Source organism: Scatophagus argus, chromosome 7 (genome assembly GCF_020382885.2).
Source record: "Scatophagus argus isolate fScaArg1 chromosome 7, fScaArg1.pri, whole genome shotgun sequence".
In the NCBI taxonomy this organism is placed as follows: domain Eukaryota; kingdom Metazoa; phylum Chordata; class Actinopteri; family Scatophagidae; genus Scatophagus; species Scatophagus argus.
Window position 1 is genome coordinate 24589049 of NC_058499.1, and position 16165 is coordinate 24605213.

Genomic DNA, 16165 nt, shown 5'->3' on the forward strand with positions numbered 1-16165 from the left:
GGCTGCTTATAGCCAATTAAAGCGGGCTCTCTGGAGAGAGAAAAGCTGCCCCTCCAGGTCACCACCCCCAGGAGGCATGGTGAGGTAACTCAACCACGTCAGCAGCCAGGCCCCATCAGGACCCTTCAAGAAACATGTATACATCCCCAGACACAGTGATGGTGGTGCGAGAGGTGGCATGTAGCGTCAGGATAATGCTAATGGTTACAGTATGGTTATGGCTGCAATGGTGTTTTTTGACTGGAAAAAAGTGCTCCATTCCACATTTGTCCGACGCAGCATTTAGACAGCCATGAGACGCCAACACTCTCCGCTGAAACACAGTATATTACTACAACTGCTGTTATTTACACTTACAGCCTCAAAAACTACTATTAGAACTTCTAAGTGAAGGGACAACGTCATACTTCATAATTCCCTCCATCAAATGAAGAAATTCTGTGAAATCTAACTCTGATTTGCTGTTTTGTTGTCCTTGTGTTTACATGTGTAATGACAGCGACTGTGTGTTGGGTCCTGAGCGCAGCTGAAACACAGGTGACCCACGCCTCAACACGTTCTTTGTTGACACAGATGGAGGATTGAAGCTGCTGCTGCTGCTTTCACCGTGCAGGCTGTGTAGACACTGTCAAGAAACTATCGCATGCTCACGGGGAAATGAAAAGGGCAGCTGAGGCCTCGACATTACTGACCAAAGCTGTTGTTGGTTTGGTTCCAGAAGTGAGGCAGACACAATGAACTCAAAGGTTCTTTCACCAGGCAAGAAGGAAGAGAACGTTGTTTTACTTTGGTGGAAAGAAAATAAGTACATTTACACTGTACTCCAGTATAATTCTGAGGAATTTATATTTTATGCTAGTATATATTTAATCCACTACATCCATCCATTTTCTATACCGCTTATCCGTCAGGGTCGCGGGGGAGCTGGAGCCTATCCCAGCTGACTACGGGCGAGAGGCGGGGTTCACCCTGGACTGGTCGCCAGTCAATCGCAGGGCCAACACACAAAGACAGACAACCACACACTCTCACACTCACACCTAGGGGCAATTTAGAGTAGCCAATTAACCTAATGTGCATGTTTTTGGTATTGTGGGAGGAAGCCGGAGTACCCGGAGAAAACCCACGCAGGCACAGGGAGAACATGCAAACTCCACATAGAAGGACCCAGACCGGGATTCGAACCTGGAACCCTCTTGCTACGAGGCGACAGTGCTAACCACTGCACCACCGTGCCGCCCTTAATCCACTACATTTCAGAGAAAAATGCTATAAGCATATGATGAGCTGATAAAACATTATAATGATACACAACAGTACCACGGCATTAAAATGCTGCAATTAAAATACAATAACGCATCAGTAAATTTGATAGACACTCAGTTTTGAGTCTCTTTACAAAAAACATTAATTACCTCCACTCAGGAGGATTTTTTTTTTCTCTCCCATCCAAATGTAATATTTGCAGTTATTTCCAGAAGAGTTACGTTTGTGCTTACTCCCTCACACCTACAAGGGTGAGCTGAGGAATGCATGTGTGAATACTCACTCTTTAGGGAAGGGGATGGGCTGCAGCAGGCTGGCCAGAGCGGGTCTCCAGTCATCGTAGTCCGACCTGACAGAAGAAGACAAGAAAGACAGAGTTCATGAGACTCAGTGGAACAATGTTAATAGGAGGGCGGAGCCTGGGCAGGTGAGACTTGAAACTTGAGCGCCACTGAGGTGACGCAGACTTATGTTGTTAATTTAAAAGAAAACAGAGCAGAATCACGTTACTGTGAGTTAAGTAACAGTGGCTTTGTTAAAAACGCTACAAGCGCACAGACAGTACCAGTTTTCAGGCCATCCTATTCGGTTACAGCCCGACAGAAGGACACAGACACGTAACTGCTGCTCCACTTTCACGTCGTGTAATCAGCACTGACGCTCATACGCTCATTCATTCGGGGCTGTTTAACCCATTTAGACTGATCGGTTCTTCAGGCTCACATAATGTCACCTTTACAAACTAGGACACCTCCTGAGTTGTTGACGTAATTTGGACAATATGAAATTTATTTGGAGTTTATGGACGTTTAAAATAGCTTCATCAAGATGTTTGTTTAAAAGGCTGTACGAAAACCTGTTTGCGTTTCTTTATTACAAGCAGCACCTAGACTTCAATGATTTTTCACTGTATCATCTGTTCACATGCCAATTTGCATATGTGTGCCTTACTTGTAAATGACTACACAATGACACATTTTTGTTAATTTCTCCCAACATCCTGAGCACAACATCCGCACCGACTGAACTGGCTGAGATGAGGCCTGTTGTCTGCATCGTTTGATGTGCGCCTTCATGTACTGCCACTGGCCATGTGGACAGCTGAAATCATGGGAAGCAGATTTGATAAAACTAAACTCAATATGCAGTAATTACTTCTCTAAAACGTATTACTGTGAGCAGGAAAGCCCAGAAGACTTATCAAGACACAATGCATAAAGAGCTTTTCTGCAGTGGGTCGAATGCTTCTCAGACAGGTGAGCTGACACTTAACTGTTTGCCGTGGGTTTGCAGGCTACCTGTGCAATTACGTAGACGGGCAACATCACTGCGAGATGCATGTGCATGCTGGGATAGACAACAAACCAGAATGATTGAGAATGAACGCCGAGATCAGCATAATGACTTTTTTTGTGCCTTTAGCTGTATAGATCATAAACGTATTTGGATGTTTAAATTTTCAAGAACTTTAAATCCATGGTAGGGCAGAGTGCAGAATCAGCCATTTGCATGTAGCGATCAGGACAGAACCTGGATTTAAATAAATAAGGCGTAGGAAAGTTCTGCACGGAAACTGGTGAGAAAGAAACACAGTGTGCTCATACTAAATGCACAGCTCACACTATGTATGTGTGTTTGTACAGCTCTTAAATGAATAGTGCAAAAGTGTGCTTGCCTGCCCATGATAAATGCGTTGGTAATCGGTTTGTCAGTGATTCAATATGTGGCTTGTTGATGGGCGCAACAGAGGAAGCAGGCTGATGGTTTTTGGATGGAAAATGCATCACAGAAAACAAACAAACAAACACACAAACAAACAGATGTCCAGAGTGTGTTTGTTTGATTGACACTTCCCCAAAAATACACTGCGGCTGAAAAACAACGCTAAAAAATCCTGCAGTCTATCGAAAAAATGTGTCGCAACACATTTTGGGAACGGGAGCGCAACAAAAACATTTACATCTAGGAAGGATAATTTATTTTACTTGTTTGCAGCAAACTGATAGCGGTTGAAATTCATCATAATTAAAGGGATGATAGAATCAGTGAAAAAAGCAGTTCCAACAGTATTCAACAGAGCTTAGTCAAAGGCACAGTCTGACATTTTGGGAAAAATGTTTGATGTCACAGTCGTATGAGGTAGTATAGAAGTAGAGCTGAACAGGTTTGGGCTCGCTTAGTGCCCTGAATTAAAACTGATACTGATCTTCCTGTCTGACCCACAGAAAGCAAGTCATGCACAATGCTGGGCTGTAACATTAATATTCAGTAGCAGTGACCTCGGTGTAAACTCACAGCATCTTGAGGATGAGGGCGAAGCAGCCCAGCACTCGGTCAGCCTGGGCTGGCAGCTGGATGGACAGAGTGTTGAGGGCCGGACTGACCAGAAGACAGTCGATGAGGTTAGGCTCGCTGTCGCCCCCTGATGGCCCGCCCTTCCGTCTGGCATTGGCTGAGTTGTTGTTTCGCTCCAGCTCCACAAGGATCTCGCTGGAGTTGACGACGGAGGGAGGTGGGGAGAGGGGCAAGGAGGGCGTTGGGGAGGAGATGGGAATGGACGGGGCGGGGTTTGAGGGTACGGGGTGAGGCGGCTGAGGAGGACTCGGGTTGGCAGACAGGGGGAGGAGGGTGGCAGGAGGCGGCGTAGGAGGCTCTGGGCGCAGCAGACGGAGCGGCATGGGAGGCTTGCGGTCGTTCTGCTGCTGGCAGCCGTTTCTGATCTCCTTTAGGCTGGGGGAGTTGTCCCGACTGCAAGGAGTTCAGACGGGAGAAAGGCGATTAGACCACGTATGAATCCTATAGTCACAGTACAGAAGTAACGTCATGAAAAGATAAGTAATAAGCCAAAAATAACAAAGGGTAATAACAGAAGGGAAATCAAACAGAGGTGTGACATAGGAAGAGCCAGGAGAGATGGCTGCCGGAGTGATGGTTCCTTTGTGTGCTTGAGTTTTGGAAAAATTTGCTGAAAATGTCCCGCTCAGGGGCCAAGGAGCAAAGGAGATGACACTAATTAGTAAAGTGTCATCTCCTTTACTGTGACATACATCTGTAGTCAACAAAACGTCTCTATGGAACGCAGCAGAAACAAACAACATCATTTGAATGGAAATCACCAGAATGAAGCCAGTTAGAAAGCAAACATGCTGTGATTTTCAACCAACAATAGAGACTAATTCATTTTCTGAAACTGGAGGTCTAACTGACAAAGATGAAATCTCAGATGTTGTGTGAAAAGTTTATTGAAGGACTGATTTAGGGCTGGTACATACAGTGGCTCCTTTTCATTACCATAACTTTCTACATTTTAAGAAATGAATGATAGAGGCTCTTTACCTCATAAACAATGAACTACATTTAATGGTGTACAAAATATACAGACAATTAATAAAAAATTTATATATGTCAAAAGCAGCAAAATTTGGAAAATGAATGACACACCTTGAAGGCTCAGGTCTAATTAGTCACCTGTAAATGCTATGCTTAGATCCTATTAACCGCAAAAGGACATTTTTTAAAACTGAGAAACTCCAAATACCAACCACTAACTTCACCTGGCACCATGTGCAAAATCAGTGTAACATAATTATGTTATGTATTTCATTCACTTCTATTTAATGTTTGTATCTGAAACATTTGTGTATCTTCACTGCACTGCAGAGGTATTGTTTCTTTAAAAAAAAAAACATGTTGGGACTCTGTAAATTAGTTTAGGCTATAAATGGAATAATGTGTTCTGATGACAGTACAGTATCTGATCTGATTTCCTGGTAACATCTGCAAATTACTGTTCGTGCTGTTTCCTTCATATTAGTTATAAAAGATGTGGGAAATTACCAATCATGTTTGTCTTATCAATGAAAAATGTTCAGAGGTAAACAAAAGAATGAGCCTTCTACCACAACAGCTGAATAAACAGGTAGCGTGCGCGACAGTCAACCGGTCAAACCAGCCGCAAAGCTCCTTACTGACTGCAGGAAACAACAGCAAACGACACCGCGCTGTCCAAGACCACATTCCACCAGCACATATCCAGTGTTTTTGAGGCATTTGTTTATTTGTTTTTACAAATTTTAAATTTTGCTCTGTGGCAAATTTAGCAACCAAAGACTTAATTGTGCAGATGTAGCTGTCAAGGATCAGCATTTCAGGAATGTTACATTTTAGTTTATTATTATTATTCTTGTTAGCTTTGGGCAGTGTAACTGATAAACTGGAGTATATTTCTCTTTTGAACAAAGAATACACAGTCAGACAGTACAAATTAGGGGATTATGGCTCCAAGTTCTCACTGGCACTTGTTTCTTATCAAAGTTATCCACAAGAATATTCTAATAATCTCAGTAAACTGCAACATAGTCTATCAACTTTAACTCATGCACAAGTGGCACGTGAAATGAGCATATCAACACCATCAGTAAATGAACTAAAACAGAGTGCGATCTCTCTGTGGTGTAGAAACAGCATAAAAAAAGATGGAGTTATGGAGTGTGCGTACATCGTCATTAAGTTATGGAGAAGAGTGCACTCAGGTAGCCATTTTGTATACAAGTGGTATAGCAGTATGAAGTTCCAGGGTAGCTGTAGCTTGCCTGGCCTTCCATGCTGCTGACCTTCAGGCCCGACAGATCTGAGCTGCTCAAACTACAGTGGTCAGATAAACAAGACGTCCAGACATGAGTGGAAAGGTAAGAGGATAAGCAGAGGGAAAGGTGAAAAAAATGACAAGATCAGATGTGAAGGGGGTGAGGCAAACCAAGAGGTTACAAACTCAGCTGTGGTTGGAAAAAATGCAGAGAAGCTACCCCCTTGTGTGTGTGTGTGTGATTGTGACTGACCTGTTGATGAATTCCTCATAACAGGAATAAATGGCGGCAAGACACACTGCCACCAGGTTTGGCAGCACCCGTGGGTGAGGGCACTGCCCCGTTGGCCCGTGCATGCTGCAACACACATAAGCGCTGGTTAGCTACCACGGTCCCATCTTAGCATCTGTCACAGCACACAAGCAGCTCCGGACACCTCATGCTGCTTTATGTTGCACATTTCAGAGGGAGGTGTGTACATGCTGTTTACGGGTTTTTCAGCACTAACAACAAAATACCAGTTTCTTACCTGTGGACAAACTTCTTGACGACCTCCATCCCAGCATTGAGCTCGTTGAGAGCCAGAATGTACTCCTGAGTGAAGAGACGCAGTCGAGGACACTTTCCAAAGTCCTGCCAAAGAGACACACAAAAACAAGCAAAGAGTTAAAAATATATGAACCACACCAAAGTGCGAAAGACATAAGACAAAACTTGAAGATTAACTGGTGGAGGATGGTGGATGGTGGATGGTAATATAATTACCACAACTTTCAATGAAAAGAACCTTTCTAAAACAGACTGTGATGGAGATCAACTGACTGCTTCATCCACTGTATGAAGTTTAATTAATGTCTGGCATTCGGCTTGTGTTCAGACATTCTGGATGCATTTAGTCTACTACTTGACCACAGAAATGTAGTGTTTTTATGCAATTTGCCAAAACCATGAAATTGCATGCAGTAGACAGGCACCAAAAGATGAATCGGACAGTGTGAAACCAATATTAAATGGGAAATGACAATCTACATCTCACCATGTTATGTTTGAGGATTCTCTGGACCACAGGAGTGAACACTTCAATCACGACCATTGACCGCGGCCGCTCCCGACAGTGCTGCAACACACAGGAATGACCATCAACGCAAAGAACTTTTATATCCTTAAAACCGTCTATGTTTACTACAGCAACTGAATGTGAAGTGTTGTTCCAGTTTGAGACGGGTTACAGCTACACTCGCACTTGACCTCACCTTACAGAAGAACTCACACAGGTCAGGTGGTGGGTGGTTATTTTCCAAAAGAGGAGCAATGGCCTGTGGACAGACACGCACACACACACATAGATAAATGAATATTTCCATAACCTATCTCTTATTTACCCTGGCTTGGAGCCAGCAGTATGGATCAGGGCTGTCAGGTGCAGGAGCCTTGTAAAAACAGCCCACAAGTGACTACACAAACACCACAAGCTCTCTTAGCATCAAACTCTTCTGCTCTGCACAGATACGGCCATGTGGGCATTGACAGCAACAATCGAAAACGCACAAATACACAAGTGTAAAATGAACAAATACATGAGGAGAATCAATATTTTTCTTCACTTTAAAGACCAAAACAACAAGAGGCCAAACTCACATGCGTTAATTATTAACTTCAGCCTTACATTAAATATTGTTTTACAGTGATAATGAACTTCATACTCACCACAATGATGTTCTCATGATCCTGAGTGCTGAGATTAGAGTTCTGTGGGGAAAAACAGATGAGTTTAGGGAGGAACTAAAGGGAATATTATAAAGGCAATGTCATAATGAAATGTCCTCTTAAGAACATAAAAAAGGGAACTATTTTAAAGTAAGATCTGAGTTTAGGGTCAACATTAGGATTAGTGCCGTAGACTATCCAAACACCTTCCTGGAATACTTTTCCTTTGAGGAACTGACATGGGCTTCACAGCAAGCACAAGCACAGATTCCAGTATGACGATGAGGACTCTGTCTTCTGCACGAGGCAAAATGGCACACAGTGCAGAGCAAGTCATTGCTAATTTCAAAGCAACGCAGCAGTCATTTTCATGCCCAGCACCCACGTGGTCTACTTGTGTCCATCTGTTCACCCATGGTTGTGTTTGATTTAAAATGAGGTGTGGTCAGGTGTGTTGTTGGCACAGAAAATGACGGCGCCCTTGACCAACAAAGACCTGGTCTCAACTGGTGCAGTATTTCTCCTGAAATTTAAAGGATGCATTATTCAGGTAGGCAAGATGCGCCTGCATAAACGGCTTTACAACGCATCGTCATTGCTGGCTAAACAGTGATGCACAAATCTAAACTTGAAAGTAAGGAGAAAACTATCCACAGGAAAAAGAAATACCTTTTTAGATTGAGAAATAAATATGTTTTAGAGAGCTTTGATGGAGCTCAGGATTTATCAGGAGGAGAATTTCATTATAAGGACCTGGGCTGTGTGTGCAAACATTAGACCCTGAACAATCCTCTCTGTGTGTCAGGACATTTAAATAATCACTTAAGTTATGTTGCTGAGCCTTGGAGAACCCTGGGAGATCGCACTCTGAGTGGGTCATGTGACTCTTAAAACCTACCTGTGATTTATTAAGAGGTTAAATATGACCCCTTTACGACTTGGGTCTTACTTTGCACCAATTAACTGGCAAAAGAGAGTTGGACATACCCTAAATGGACTTGCACTACGCACTTTAGACTGCATGCTACAGCTCATTTAGGGCCTCAATAGGGCCCTGAGAGATTAGTCAGGCAATGCAGTGTAGTTTAATTTTTTCCAATATGGATCCTCTGAGGAAAACACGAAATGGTAAGTGCTCAGTGCTGGTCAAAGATATGGGGAAGGCGTGTTGCTACCTCAGCCAGGAGGGTGGAGATGATGTGCAGTGGAGCCTGGTGTATGGACTCGTCCTGCAGTGGTGAGGTCAGAGCCATGTCCACCAGCGCTCTGATCTCCTTCAAGACCACGTCCCAGCGACTCGGGTTGTTCAAGACCTTACGGTACTTGTAGATCTTTTTCTGTAGGAAACACAGCACAAAACATAACACCCTGTGGAGACTACATAGAAAGCATTTTTTTCTACTTTTATGAAGCTGCTGCTTGCATTGCACATTGCACAAACCAGGTCATCAACACCTCTGATTTTTCATCTTTGTGGATATTGTTCTTTTCATGTCACTATCTCTCAAATTCTTGGTGGGCTGGCAGGCAAAATTCAAAATAGCACAAAGAAAATAAAAGTGAAATGTTTGTGAAGAATCAGAGTGGTGTATAGTCTACCTACCCCACCTTTGTATATATGGGCATATGAGAGGTGAGATGTACAGTGCATCCGGAAAGTATTCACACTGCTTCAGTTTTTCCACATTTTGTTATCCTACAGTCTCATTGGAAAATGGATTCAATTAAATTTCTGCCACGAAATTCTACACAAAATACCTCATAATGACAAAGTGGAACAAGTTTGCTTGAATTTTTTTGCAAATGTATTAAAAATGAAAAACAAAAAATGTAACAGGTATATTATATGAATACAAGTATTCACACTCTTTGCCATGACACTCAAAATTGAGCTCAGGTGCGTCCTGTTTCCATTGATCATCCTTCAGAGGTTTCTACAGCTTGAGTTGAGTCCACCTGTGGTAAATTCAGTTGACTGGACATGATTTGGAAAGGAACACACCTGTCTATATAAGCCCTCACAGATGACAGTGCATGTCAGAGCACAAACCAAGCCATGAAGTCAAAGACCTCTGAGACAGCATTGTGTCGAGGCACAGATCTGGGGAAGGGTACAGAAAGATTTCTGCCCCATTAAAGGTCCCAAAGAGCACAGTGGCCTCCATAATCTGTAAGTGGAAGAAGTTTGGAACCACCAGGACTCTTCCTAGAGCTGGCTGTCCAACTACACTGAGTGATTGTGGTAGAAGGGCCTTAGTCAGGGAGGTGACCAAGAACCCAATGGTCACTGTGACAGAGCTCCACTGTTGCTCTGTGGAGAGGGGAGAACCTTCAAGAAGGACAACCATTTCTGCAGCACTCCACCAATCAGGCCTGTATGGTAGAGTGGCCAGACGGAAGCCAATCCTCAGTAAAATGCATATGAAAGCACGTCTGGAGTTTGCCAAAAGGCACCTGAAGGACTCTCAGACCACGAGAAACAAACTTCTCTGGTCTGATGAAACAAAGACTGAACTCTTTGGAATGAATTACAAGTGTCACTTCTGGAGGAAACCAGGCGCTGCTCATCACCTGGCCAATACCATTCCTACTGTGAAGCATGGTGGTGGTAGCATCATGCTGTGGGGATGTTTTGTGGCAGCAGGAACAGGGAGACTAGTAAGGTCGAGGGAAAGAAGACTGTAGCAATGTACAGAGGCGTCCTTGCTGACATCCTGCTCCAGAAAGCACTGGACCTCAGACTGGGGTGAAGGTTTATCTTCCAACAGGACAACGAGCCTAAGCATACAGCCAGCATCACAAAGGAGTGGCTTCAGGACAACTCTGTGAATGTGCTTGAGTGGCCCAGCCAGAGCCCAGACTTGAACCCTATTGAGTATCTCTGGAGAGATCTGAACATGGCCATGCACCAACGCTCCCCATCCAACCTGATGGAGCTTGAGAGGTCCTGCATTGAAGAGTGGGAGAAACTGCCCAAAAAGAAGTGTGCTAAGCTTATAGGATCACACTCAAAAAGACTTGAGGCTGTAATTGCTGCCAAAGGGGCTTCAACAAAGTGTTGATCACATGGTGTGAAGACTTATGTACATGTTATATTTTTGATGTTTTATTTTTAATAAATTTGCAAAAAAAATTCAAGCTAAGTTTCACTTTGTCATTATGGGGTATTTTGTGTAGAGGGAAAAAAGATAAATTTAATCCATTTTGGAATGAGACTGTAACATGACAAAATGTGCAAAAAGTGAAGCGATGTGAATACTTTCCGGATGCACTGCAGGAGAGGTTTCTGTGGTCTCTGTTCACTGCTTTGATTAGTGCCTGAGAATCAGTGTTGAGTGTGGAGAAAAATAAACACAGAAAAAATTAAACCATAGGAAGTGACTGTAACTGTATTACCTCAGGCATACTTCCCTGTATAGCTTTACTTAGCTCGATGAGCACAGCATGGCTGTAGTACTGACAGATTTAGAGGTTTAATCCTCATAAAGGTCTGTAAAGTGTCATAAAATAGTTCCCCACATTGTGAGAAGATTTGCAATACAACTAAAAACTATTTCTGGCGTTCCAATATGATCAATTTACTTCAGTGTATGTGGTTATCTTTAGAAATTCTGAAAACTAAGCAACAGTAAAGCTGTGAGGAGCTAAAGACCTCAACATGATGCTGGGGCCAATGAAACTAATCAATTAATAGTTAAAGACAAACAAAAATCTTACCTTCCACTGCAGGGAATGAAACCACTGGTCCCTTAAGTAGCTGTTCGCAGCCTGTAGCAACACACACACACACACACACAAACACACAGCCATGAAGACAGAGACAGACTACTTGTTAAATTTGATCTCAGAGAGACAACAACAGAGGGAAAAAAATTCCATTTGTGTAAAAGCTTCACAAAGGCAAACAATGCAAGTTAACATTAAACTAACAGATTGTTTTACAGCCATTTTCTAGAGTCTTAGGCCTATATAAAGTAAGTTAATTGAGAACTAATGCATTCTGACGACAGATCTTACATTGCAGGGTTTTGACTCACAAACACAACACCATGTCTCCCTCCCTCGACTTTCAGGGTAAAACCGTCCTCAGATTTTCTTCATTCAGGTTTTATAGCTCAAAAACACATATGCTTCATGTGGACTGTGTGGTGTGGTTTTAACCTAATGTGGCCTTAACAAACAGCTACAGAATTGTCAGCAGATTTGAATTCAAAAGTTGCCAGACTCTGATTGGTGTACAGTAGTGTGTGACATATGTGTATCGTGTTTTTGCAGCTTTGTCCCACTCGCTTGAAACCAGTGTGATAAAAGAGCATAAACAGAATAAAACAGAAAGCCTTTTCTGTGAAATAAAATCCACCAACTTTGGTAGGAAATTATGTGTTCATATAGGATCCTATGACTCACAGTAAGAAGCTTACTGAGAAAAGAGCATTTCAGGAAATTTCAGGGAACGCAGAAATAAGTGTAACTTCAACATAAACAGGAAATCTACTGCCTACTGTAGTGTGTTATTAATAGTTTTCGATTCATTTGCAGCCAAACCTGACATATGCATATCAGAGCAGTGTGTGAACGCACAGATATATCTGAAGGCAGCTGATCTGGCTACATGCGTGCATCATTAATGGATGTCAAAACATAAAGCAATACAGAGTTCAGCTATACATCGATTAGCAGTAAATGGATATCTGACAGACTGTTTTAGTTGCAGGTTGCATTTTCTTGTAGACTGGTATTTTGTTAAACTGATCATTATCATTAGTCACTTAGGTGTTAGATCATTAATACTGAAATAATATTTGAGCAGGGAAACAGGCCTCAGTAGTGTAGGCAAGATGAAAAAAAAATGGCTGAAATAATTAATTGACACGTAACTGCTTTCTTGTTGAGAGTTAGATGAAAACATTCATAAAGCTATTTAATAATTTTGAAACTACCACCAGCAGCTGGTTAGCTTAGCTTAGCATATAGACTGGAAAATAAAACAAAAAGCATAGCTGTGTTTGAAGGTAACAAAATCTTACTTAAACAATGCAAAATTTACACAAAGGAGTAGGGGCAAGACGAAAACAACGGCAGAAGTAATTTGATGGCTTTTGAAACTGGACTTGTGATGTCTTTGACACCACAATTATAGCAAATGAAAACAACTGCACACAGACTTTAAAAATGAACTTTGGCTTCAAACAAAAAAAACAAACAGGACCAGAAATTATGCAACTCTTATTCCCGTCCGCCGTGATTTTGCACATTTTACTATCTGTGCCAATGTTTGTTAATTGTTGACTAAAAAAAATCTGAATGTTCATATTCAACACATTGAATATGTGAACATGTGTGGGTGGTGGGGGCGGCTCGTAATTCCCCCTCTCCAACCCCTCGCCTTCGGAACAGACCTGGAGTGAAAAGTTGGCAGCCCTGCTCTACGCCACCATGTGAGAGACACACAGCTGAAGACATACAGTCACCAAATAATCAAAAGTAATTGACGTCAATGACCCACCATCCAATTTCTTCAATAAAGCTACTGCTTACTCTGAATTTGACTCATAAACCATTCTGCTCTGAAAAATGTATTGCATTCATTATTACTACCGTAAATATAAACCCCCAAATAATGCTGAGTAACCTTATGAATTGTTCCAAGCAAAGCAGCTGTTTCAGATGGGAATACACAGTGATGACCTGGTCTATATTCATCAAACTTAAACCGACATGAGTCACATTCACCATGAGCTAGCTGCGTAGTACATGAGGACCAACAACTGGCTGCCTTAGACCAACCCAGTATGCTGACAGACTGGGATTTCAGTATCCACTCTACGGATTTTAAGACTGACATTTTATCTTGATCTTGAAACCTTCACCTCAGTTTTCCATGCCATTGAAATCATTTTCTAATTTTCCATTCCACAGTTGGAAAACTACACCAGATTTTCCAGTTTTCCACGACTTATGCATGTACCATGACTGATCTTGGCTTGTGGATTGGAACCAGCAGAGCTTTTTCCCTCAAAGCACAAACTGAATCGGTCTGGCAGTGGTCCAGACAGCTGGTAGCAGGCATAAGCAAACACAGCTGAGGACGTGGGTATACACTGTTGACCCCCAACACTCATAATGGTTTGAATTGTGTATCAGAGTTAATAGGGCTAATGGGTAACAGTACCAAATGTGCTCACTAAATGGCTCTGGTTAATGTGGATCTGAAATTTTCCCAGGAATTCAGAGCAGTATCTCAGAGTTCAGCAGGTACATGCTGTAAGGTGTCCAGTACAGGTTCTTACTGAGTCGAAAACATGACAGCAACCAAACTAGGCAGCCCAACCTAGCCCTTGTTTGACTGTAACAGTAACATAGAAAACTACTAACTAAATTTACCACAAATCTATGACTAAAAACCCATAATAGCAGGGAGCAATGAGGACCCAAGGTCTACATTATATAAATACTATATACTATACTGACTAATTAGACTGGCCTTTAAAATCTCGGTCTAATCAATTATCACAGACCACTGACCAAATAGTGATCAGTTATCAGGCAGTGCTCTACTTGGTCCCCAGATGTTCAATCTGTTTAAACTAATGGATTTAGAACTTTTTGAGATACATGATAGAAGATACAACGACCTTGCCAAGAGATTGTAAGTTCGTTGTGTTGTGCTGGTGCTGTTACACTGCACAAGGATATCTTTGTCATTAACACTGAATGTAATACTCTCAGTGACGTGAAAGGTTTGCTTATGGCACCTAACACTTGCTCAAATCGGTAGCATGGAACAGCAGTTAAAAGCTTTTAAATCTAAAGGATCTGGTTTTTCAGCTGTGTGTTTGTGCCTAACAGCTAATGTTATTGTCCAATGCTGAACAGACAACAATTAAGTTAGAAGCTTAACTATAAGTTTCAGGGGCTGGTGGAGACCAAAGCAGAGTTAAAAAGAGACTGAAGACTCAGATTCATCAGATGGGCACAAAAATGACTAATGGGACATGACTCTTTACCACCTGGTGATAAGGTGCTGGCTGTGTATCTGTCAGCTTATTGTGACATTTTTCTACCACCCAGGGCAAAAATATATGTGGTTTTATGGTTGTATATGGTTTATGTTGCACACTAGCAACTAAACCCAGAGTACAAAGGACAGTGCAGTAATGCTGGATACACAAGCATATTAAATCAATTAGTTAAGCTGTTTCCACTTTCTTTTGTCACTTACCATCACAACATTTCGGTAAATATAAGGCATAAATTTTTTTGCAATGTTGGACTTGAACTGTTTTTTTGGATGGGTGGATGAAACCATTAGGTTCCTGTACGAATACAAAATTGAGTTTGGTTGGTCACATTCCTTTGCCGGGTAGGCCTATATATTAAAAACATATTTCTACATAACCTTATTCTGTAAATTTCTCATAATTGGGCTGAAACGGCCAAAAAGTTATTTTATTATATATTATTAATAAAAATAATATTATAGTATAATAGTATTTATATATAGTGTATTTATATTATATTTATTAATTAAAATGTATTAATCAAAACATGTTTCTATGAAACAGCTGTTATAGTTAACTTGCTAGCCTACAAAAATGTCAAGGTGGCCTCATTTATAGTTTTGTTTTATTATCACTAACCTATTTCATTTGAAGCTTGTGTTTTCCAACTGACTGTAGTGTCCCCAGATCTTATTGTAAAATAAGCAGTAAAATAAAATGATCTGAAAAAACTTAATAGGTATGTTGTCACTGGCTTATTTTTAAAATAATGCAGACTCGCACATTACCTGAAGTAGGACAGTGCCACCAGGGAAGCTGAGCTGGACACAGTACTTGGGAGCGTTGTCCCATGAGAGAAGCTGCAGGTCTTCTATGGAGCTATAGGACAGTGATGTCTCCATGTAACCGGTGGGCTGCAAAGAAGAGAGAAAGCAAGAGGACGTTAGTCTGCCACTGCCTGACATTTACAATACATACTGTATATTTAAACAGAGACGACTGGAAGAGTCAGCTGGAAAGACAAAAAGAAACATATCCTGAGCTAACCTGCCTGGGTAAACACAAAGCCAAACAAAACCTCCAAATACAGCAGGATGGCAAATGCTGTTATACAGTACACAGAGTAGTCTTTATCAGCTGTGGCAACATCTGATGTAGTTCCAAGTGAATAGTCACTGAATGCTGAAACAAAATGGAAAATCAATTTAGCAAAAGCCATTAATCACAGAAATACACAAACATCACCCAGAAGGACATTGTTCTTGTAGCTCTTAGTCAACAAACAAACACACACATACACACACACACACACACACACAGAGTTCTGATCCCAGTCTCACCATTGTGAGAGCTGGAAGCAGATGTAACTGAGTAACAGGCCACAACCTGTTTGCTAGTCTCAAAATGATTACAGAAATGCTGACATATTACCACAAGTTTCCGGACTCAAGAACAGAGGAGTCTTTAGAGAGATGGTGGGGGAGAAAAAAAAGAAGAATCTAAACAGTCAAAAATAACGAGGCCAAGAGAAAGCCACAAAGAAACCAAGCCTGTATATCTTTGAACCCCCAGAAGAAGTTTGAAGAGCAATGCTTAATGCCACAG

The 16165-nt window shown here is 41.7% G+C and overlaps 1 protein-coding gene across 1 annotated transcript in view; it reads right to left on the bottom strand.

Moving 5' to 3' along the window:
- The window catches only part of LOC124061508 (c-Maf inducing protein), a 46599-nt gene that overhangs the window by 11515 nt on the left and 18919 nt on the right, over nucleotides 1–16165 (bottom strand). The window contains exons 2-11 of the mRNA XM_046393381.1: nucleotides 15349–15474; nucleotides 11277–11327; nucleotides 8735–8896; nucleotides 7560–7601; nucleotides 7106–7168; nucleotides 6889–6969; nucleotides 6382–6485; nucleotides 6105–6209; nucleotides 3562–4014; nucleotides 1550–1615 (exon numbers count right to left, since the gene is read on the bottom strand). Of these exons, the coding sequence (XP_046249337.1) occupies nucleotides 1550–1615; nucleotides 3562–4014; nucleotides 6105–6209; nucleotides 6382–6485; nucleotides 6889–6969; nucleotides 7106–7168; nucleotides 7560–7601; nucleotides 8735–8896; nucleotides 11277–11327; nucleotides 15349–15474 (1253 nt within the window). The remainder of the gene's footprint in view (nucleotides 1–1549; nucleotides 1616–3561; nucleotides 4015–6104; nucleotides 6210–6381; nucleotides 6486–6888; nucleotides 6970–7105; nucleotides 7169–7559; nucleotides 7602–8734; nucleotides 8897–11276; nucleotides 11328–15348; nucleotides 15475–16165) is intronic.